Genomic DNA, 8,572 nt, shown 5'->3' with positions numbered 1-8,572 from the left:
CCCCCCCCGCCCCCCCAACGAAGAGCCTAGCGCTGCCCCCGGCTTTAGCCCACAGCGGCAGCCCACCCCCACCCTGGGCAGATCTGGGGGGCATGTGCCCCATGCCTCTCCCCCCCCTTCCCCCAGGTGTGCAGTGACAGGAGCTGCAGGCCCCTCCCCGAGTCAACTGGACAAGCCGCTCATGGCTCCATCTTGCATCCTGCCCCAGCCCCATTCCCTCTCTCACCACAGGGACCTCGATCTGCCCCTCCCCACCAGTGCCCCTTTGTTTCCCTCCACCCCTTTCCTCAACAGACTTACCAGCTGGACACTGCTCTCCAACCTGCTGGGCTGGCTGTGTGCATGCTGTGGCTGCGCACATGCACATGACATTTATCAGTGAATCGGTCACATCAGCCAAAAAAGCTGACTGCCAATAACATCAATTTTCCTTTTATCAGTGCCAATAAGATATGAACCAATGTATCGATGCACCTCTAATTATTAGTTTTTCTAGATTATAGTTTTTAAACCTTACTTGTTCCCTTTCTGTAGTGTTACCACCTTAACTGTGCCCTGTAGTAACACTACAGGAGAGAATGAGTAAGGTTTAAAAACTGGACACAGTTAAGGTTTCTTGGGTTCCTCCAGGTATGGAAATGAAGTTAACATGTTCAATTTATTTTCAGGTAAGGTTAACTCCAAGTTTCCTAGTTTCACAATTTTGGGATCTGGGATTTTTTACCTTCATAGTTCTTTTGCCATTAACTTACTAATACATACTCAATTTCAATTTAAGACTATAATTTTCCTTGAAATGTTAAGGAAAAGTTGAGTGCCCTAGTAATAGTTATTAGGATACTGGAAAATATTCTCTCCCCCACATAGGAGGAGAACTGCAAACTACTGGTCACTTTAGGATTTTCTTTCTTCTTCTTGAGTAAATATGCAACGGTAATTTATGGAAACATTTTTCTCTACCCATTTTTGACATGTCTCCAAACAGCATCATATCTAGTACAGGGTAAGTTTGAAAGTAAATGACTTTTCCCATTTTACTAATTCATTTAGAATCCCCTTATGGAAGGGAAATGGTGCAAGGATAATAGCTACATTTGAAAAAAAAAGTAATCAGGTTTTTGGAATACCCCTGCATACTAAGAGTTTAAGACTGATCAATGAATTGAAAAAAAACCTACAGAACAACCAACCAACCCCTCAGCCCCACATCACAGTGCAGATTATGGAATCTGGGACATTTTTACCTTTGTAATTATTTCGCCATTAATTTACTAATACATACTCAATTTCAGTATGGAAAGGACTCAATGACCCAAATCATTAGTTCCTTCACAGAATGCAAGGAAGTTCACTCAGAGTTTAATATGTGAACTTAGAACTCTGCAGATAATTATGAGTAGAGGTGGTTCAATGTTAGTCTAAAGTCAAGCTGAAGGCATAGCAGGGCAGAACTTTAGAGACTAACTGGTTCAGAGGGGCATATGCTTTTGTAGGCAGCAGCCTAGTTTGTAAGATGTTATGTTTTATATTAAAGCCTGCCAACAGAAAATAACCGAACTCACTAACTGATGTTTCAGATCTAGAAGCCCCGCTCTACCGGGGACAAGAAGAAACTTTCCCTGGAAGCAGACAACCCCCAACTGCCTAATCCAGAAGGGTTGCTGCATCACCTTCTGAATTTTCTGGTACTGGCCAGTGTTGCAATTAGGACAGAAATCCAGACTGTAACCTGGCCTAATCCAGTACGGTTGTGCGCCATTTGTGCAAACTATTAGAAAATTATACATTTTACACATTAGTAAAATAATCATAGAGAAGTCCAAACTGACTTGATAGCTAGGGGATATCTTGTTGGGGGTTGTTTCAGTGCTTTTAATTTTTTTGAAGGGGTGTAATTTCTTTTTAAGGATCTATAGAAACTACTTCCTCAAAATATTTAATGTATTTGAAGTTTCAATATCAATTTTTGTTTGGAATATTGCAAAATTAAAAGGCAGTGTTTTTCTTTTAGAACATCAAGCCTTTGTGTGAAACATTTGTTAAATATTAGTCCCTGAATATTGTGTATTTCATTTCTTTTTATTTTATGAACTTGACAAATGATCCTTAAAAAGAAATTACACCCCTTCAAAAAAATTAAAAGCATTGAAACCTCCCACAAAGTAGCTGTTGAATAAAAAGATAACAGAAGCAGCTAAATTGTAAGCTAACTTAAGACATAGTTATGGCTCTCTTAACACACTAATGGAAGTAGTACAGCTTCATCTTAAGAATTAGATAAGGTCACAGATAATATAAATCACACAATGGGGAAACTGGGATTCAATTGGTTAAGTAATTTAAGGAAGCATTTTGTGGGATGATGTAGGACAATTTTATACCTCTGAAAACCTGGGAAAAAGGAGAATACCCAGGGTTTATTCATGTCTCAACTAAGATCCAAGCCACTACAGCAGCCTTTTAAAGAAAATGCATAGAACCAGTTGTTAAGGACTTAGGGAACCAGGCTTAAGGACAACTGCACCTGTCTTGCTTGATTTAGATTAGATTCAGAGAAAAAGCATGAAATCAGCCTGGAGATCCTGTTAACAGTTCAGAATTTCAGAAACCTGTCCTTTTCTGCTAAGTATAAGGCGGTTTTGTAATATGCTTAAGTTCAAGTCTATAGTTTCAGCCTCCTGCTGAGACTTCTCATCTGTAAATTCAAGTCAGCTTACTGGGTCTGGCCCTAGAAACAGCACCTGGATTCAGCTCGCCTATCCCTTACTATCAAATTGTATCTTTAACTTAAAATAAATGAATGATGCCAAAAGCACCTTCAGTATTGGAGAAGGGGCAAATATGTACAATTTCCATAACAATTTTAAGAGGGGGGAAAAAAAGAGCAAGCAACCTCAAGTTCTAAATTTGTTGATTTTCCTGTTTTTGAAGATTCAAAAAGCAGGTTGGAAAACTTTTTTTAAATTATAACTCAAGAAATCTAGCGTCCTAGTTGTAGGAAAATAGTAGCTTTCTGACACGGTAGGTAACGTCCGAGGTTTCTCCAACCGTTGATGTGACCTGGGGATTGGCAGACAATCCCCAGGTCACATCAAATTTTCTTGAACTCATCCCTCATTCTAATAAACTATGCATCTCACTTAATTTCAGTGTTACACAGAAAAGAAAAGGCGTGTCTTGTCAAACCTACTGTCTTGAGGTTCCAGGCAAGGACAGAAAAACAAACAAGACTTTAAATCTACGTTACCTCAGAGATCTCCCACCCTGATGTCCCAGCTACTGTTTATGCCCTGAGATGGGGTTAATAGTCTTAAAAATACAAAGCGTGAAATCAGCTGTGACAATGGATGATTACTATGAAGGTTTCTTTCTGAATTCCACGTGTAATGGTGTAACAAGTGACAAACACTGCAAACATGCTTTTTAAGTGAGCAGAATCAGAACTCTAGCCATGACTGCCTATACTGAATGGAAACAGCTGCAGTCACAAAACGATGTCAACTGATTAAACGCTCCAAAATTTTGCAAGATGGCCTTTAGCTTTCTTCTTAAAAACCATACACATGGCGGAAGTCTTGGAAAACACTCTGGTGAGTTATTATTTTCCCCAAAATATAGCCATATCAAGAGAGACGCATTAACTAACTTAAAATCTGTCAGTCATCAAGCCAATCATCCTAACCTTCTTTTGCCCTTGACATTTATGCTCACAGGGTACAGAAGTTGCTCAACTAGGGTGCCATGAGACCCTCTTGGGTGGCTGAGGCAGGCACTATGGCAGCCAGGTAAAAAGTGCCCTGTGTGAAGGGCTGTGTCAGGTGTACCCTCCTGTCTACACTGAGGTTCTCAGATAAGCCTAAAGCAGGCAAGAGAGCCAGCTGATGCTACACCCCTTTCAGGTCCTACCCTTGTACACTGCTCCAGGAAACAAGAGGCACACAGGACAGTTCCAGAAGATGCTGTGCAGGGCTGGACCAAAAAGGGTTGTAGCAGGAGTTGGGGCTATAGTTGGACCAAAAAGGACGGGCTCTTCTGTCTGCTGTAGTCCTTTCTGGTCTGGCTGCGCACCAGGAGCATGGGACAGTTTTACCTGGCCATGATGACATCAGCACCCAGTTGAGAACTAATGAGGTAACCTGAGACAGCACCAACAATGGTTCTCAATAGACTATGTCACCACATTCAAAAAAAGTTGTGGAAAAATGCTCGGACAATGAAAAGGTGGGAACCACTGGTAAAGAAATAGCCTTGGAATTAGTCAGACTCCCTGACCGAGAACCAAATGGACTGAGAGACAAGAGAACTCAATGGGATGTACTATTCCACACGCTTACAGAATTCAGAACCAGGCAAGTACTGTTTATTCTAGTATTTTTCAAACTCCCTGAAATCATGGAATTCTTTCATCACTTCTGTCACAAAACTCCTACCCCATCATAAAAACGGACACAGAGCCACACAATCTGGCACAGGAGTGGCAGCACATCGCTTCCTAGCTTGTTCCACCATTATCACCAATCTCTTTGTTCTACAATAGGTCATCAAGGTTTCCATACCAAATACTACAATTTGAAAACGATTTACATATCCAATTTCTTTTAATGTAGGCAAAAACCTAGCCACATTCTTGTGAATGTGCAGTGGCTGACAACATGGAGAAAATGCCTGAATCATAATTCACTCTTGTTAGAGTCAGAGTTACAGAACTCATAGGGTTATCTGAGCTCTTACCAGCCCCCAGGCAAAAACAGACCTTACAGTGAAGAATACACTGCAGGCCACATACTTTGCTCTCCCTAAAGCAGGGGTGGGCAAAATGCGTCCTGTGGGCTGCATGCAGCTCACCAAGCCATTCTATCCAGCCCTTGGGATCCCTAAAAAGTTTAGAAAATTTATATTTATCTGCCCCGGCTGCCTGTCATGTGGCCCTCCATGGCTTGACAAAACTCAGTAAGCAGCCCTCCATCCCAAATAATTGCCCACCCGTGCTGTAAAGGCACACATTTGTGTATAGCAAAATTTTTTATCAGCAACACTGGAAGGCCTTGTGGGTGATCAGGACAAGAATAAAAACAGTATTAGCGATGCATAAAAAACAGGTTTCTGACTTGTTATGGTTATTCAGATACATGCATGTCAGCAAGTGACAAATATAACTAACAATGAAGTAGAACTCTGTAAGACACGGATTTTTCTAAACAAATCAGAGTAATACAGTTTTCCCTTGCTTTATGGGGGTTCTGTATGTGTAAATTCACCCTTATACCAAAAATTTTTTATACCAAAAATTTGTTATATGTGAGGTAAATTCACTCTCATGCGATTGGTGTGGTGGAAGCCAGCATTTGGTAGCTTTGTGCTGTGCACTGGGCAGAGTGACACACACCAAAATATAGTCTCCTTTGTGGATCTGTGCCCCTCACTCATTAACTGTGACATTTCTGTATTTGCCATCTCCATTATGGCTTCTAAATGTCCTCCTAGCTTATCTCCTATCCCTATCTCCTACTGTCTGCTGTTGGTGACTACCAAAATTGTCTTGTAAAAGTGGCAGAAATGGGCCTGGGGGTCCGTAAAGTCAAGGGGGTCAAGGTCTTGGAACATATCCCTATTTGCTACATTATAAAGTGGGTTCCCTTTATGTAAATTTGAGTTATGTGTGGTTTTCCAGAAACGCATGTACAGCATAAAGCGAGGGAAAACCTGTACTTAATCAAAAGATATTAGCCAGTTTTCTCAAAAATGTGGCCCTAAGAAACAACTACTAAAAAACCCAGCACTCAACAACTAACCTAACTCAGATCAAACTGTAGTTAACAGGGAAATAAGAATGGCTGAGAACCCTTGTCGTAAATGTTCCTTTTCACAAGGCAACATCTGATTTTCAGGAGTTGGACAGGCAGACACATATATCCCAGTGCACATGGATATCTAAGGAGGCAAATTCTTGTTTCAACAAACACAAAGATACTGTACAACTTAAAAAAATCCTTACCATTCCATCGTAACGGTCACCAGGTCTTCCCCTCCGGTCATAAGACATCAGATCACTGAAATGAAAGAGTACCATGACTCATGTTTTGACATACTATTTACATATTTTAGTTCAAATTTTCCCTTTCCTCAAACAACAAATCCAAACTGCTTTAGCCCAGATAGAAAAAAAATACCTAGAGTATTTAACATAAAATATACAACATTTCCATTCCCCCTATGGGACATTAGACATGACTATCAATCAAAAATGCTATACTATTCTTTTAAAATGCTGTATGTATTCTTGCACAACTCACCCGCCACGAGGAGGAGGAGGAGGGGGGAGAGGAAGATTACGAGCTCTGCTGCCACCTCTGCCACCACGACCTGGAGGTGGTGGAGGGGGTCCTCTGCGAGGGCTCATGTCATCATAATCTCTTCTTGATGGAGGCATTGGGCGCCCACCACGACCGGGAGGCATTCGATCAAATCCTCCTCTTCCACGCATTGGAAACCCTACAGGGCGCCCCCTTCTATCATCAAACATCATTGTGAAGCCACCGTAATCATAGGTCTCATCATAGAAGTTGGGATCATAGGGCTGTGCCCGACCTTTGATTGGAGACTAATAATAATAATAAAACAGAGTAAAACATTTTATCTTATGCCTATTATTAGTACATTTCAATGTATCATGCAATGTTTAAGATAGCAGACCTTTTATACTGTAAAAGATTGTTCCTTTACATTTCGGGCAAGTGTCACACTTCTGAAAACTATACCTAGCAACCCTAAGAAATGATGTCCCGTTACTGCATCTATTCAGTGGATCAAAAAATGATGTCCTAACTTCCTGCTTAAGCAACACTTCCCACAAAGATCGACTTAGGAGTAAGGGGTAAATTCAGTTTCTCATTTTAATCACCACCCCCCACTCCCTTGTGAAGAAGCAATTAGGTAGGGGCGGGGGCAACATTTTTGGTTGTTGCCAAATTGCTGTTTTAAAACTAAGAAGAACATATACATATTATGCAATTCTTTTATATAAATTGGAGATTAATTCATTCAACACAGGCTACTAACAACCAAATACTCATTCTGTGTTGCTACTAACGTTCTAGAATTGAAAAGATCCCCATTATCTCAAAACAAATACAGGCAATCCCCACTTAGCACTCTTAATTAGTTCCTGAAAAAACGAGCATTAAGTGAAACCAAATATTTCTGACGACCCAAGATGGCAACCACAATTGTTTTTAATGACCCAAGATGGCAACTGCAAGCGTTATAGGGAAACTCAATGAGCACCAAGTGAAATTAAGTATCAATTTCAAATGACGGTTATAGTGAAATAATGCTAAGAGAAACAATGTTAAGCGGGGGTTGCCTGTACTGGTCTTTAAATGAAGCTATCTAAAACATGTCACCTCTGAAATAAGATCCAGGATAATCTTGATACATTCCACAACTCTGTCAGGCTTCCCACCAATAAGTACCACTCTGTCAGTTGAATGAGGACAACACTCTTGAAAGAGTTTAATGGTGGTCTGAGTGTTCTATTCAAAAAGAAAAGTTTGAACTACAATTATTTTAAAGCAACCTTAGTTATCTATTCAAACATATACGTATTATAAAATACATAAACACATTCTTAAAGACAAATTAAAATTTAAACCTAATCAATAATTAATTTTGTTTTTCCAGGTATTAGATGTGTTCCCAAAATGTGGCACATTTCCCAGTCTTTTAAATGTCGGTGCTTGATGGCCTACAGAAAACCCTCAACTTTTAAAACTGATCTACCTAAATTCTATTAAGTATACTACTTTGCTACGCAGTATTCTTAATAAAGGTACTTGTCCATAACCTGATACCAAGGTATCAATATCAAAGCTTGGCAATTTTTAAAAAATGACAAAAAGTTATCATGATAAACTATCTCAACTGGTTTTAGGATTAAGGGGAGGAGAAATTTTCAATTAGACTGTAGCAGATAAGAAAAAACAGATTTCCCAGGTTCTACTGCCTTTCACTGACTCTATGACTGCTAGCAATCTGCTAGTCACTGGCTGACCCCTGGACCGGTGTAGAAATTAGATAAAAAAAATGTATTCTTCAGACTGTATAAACTAAAGTTACAGCCACAGAATCTATCTTGGTAGAACCCATGTACAAATACAAAACTACTTAGTATAAAAAACAAAGCTAAAGCTCAAGGGCAAAAGTGATAATACCTCTCGAAGTTCTTTGATTTTAGCTCCCTTGACACCAATAATTCCTCCTGCCAAACTCTGATGAATGAGTAGTCTTAATTCACAATCAAAGTCGCTTCCTTTGTAGTGTTGGTACTGTTGGTAAATGTTCATAGAAAACCCCTTAAGACAACCACATGCAAAACAAATTCTGTTGCAAATGTTTAGGAAAATTCTAATTCTTATAAACAATTTAAAAAGCATTAATTAGCATAACAGAAAATTCTAACAAACACTTTAAAAAGCCTAAGGCAGAACCGGTCTAAACTACACTGCTTACAGAAAACCGTGTAGTTTAGACCGGTAGCAAACAACACACATACACCCTGTTGGGGGGGGGGGGG

The 8,572-nt window shown here is 39.9% G+C and overlaps 1 protein-coding gene across 8 annotated transcripts in view; it reads right to left on the bottom strand.

Annotated features, from left to right (window-relative positions):
• The window catches only part of HNRNPK (heterogeneous nuclear ribonucleoprotein K), a 28,836-nt gene that overhangs the window by 6,563 nt on the left and 13,701 nt on the right, over positions 1-8,572 (bottom strand). For 6 of the 8 annotated variants that reach the window (XM_019517391.1, XM_019517392.1, XM_019517394.1 and 3 more), the window contains 4 exons: positions 8,211-8,351; positions 7,404-7,532; positions 6,294-6,601; positions 5,996-6,050 (listed from right to left, as the gene is read on the bottom strand). In XM_019517391.1, coding sequence (XP_019372936.1) covers positions 5,996-6,050; positions 6,294-6,601; positions 7,404-7,532; positions 8,211-8,351 — 633 coding nt within the window. The remainder of the gene's footprint in view (positions 1-5,995; positions 6,051-6,293; positions 6,602-7,403; positions 7,533-8,210; positions 8,352-8,572) is intronic. The other 2 variants (XM_019517397.1, XM_019517396.1) reach the window with 1 other exon arrangement.

Source organism: Gavialis gangeticus, unplaced genomic scaffold (genome assembly GCF_001723915.1).
Source record: "Gavialis gangeticus isolate Ggan-Ray unplaced genomic scaffold, GavGan_comp1, whole genome shotgun sequence".
Lineage (NCBI taxonomy): Eukaryota > Metazoa > Chordata > Crocodylia > Gavialidae > Gavialis > Gavialis gangeticus.
This window is presented reverse-complemented; position numbering and strand designations above follow the sequence as displayed.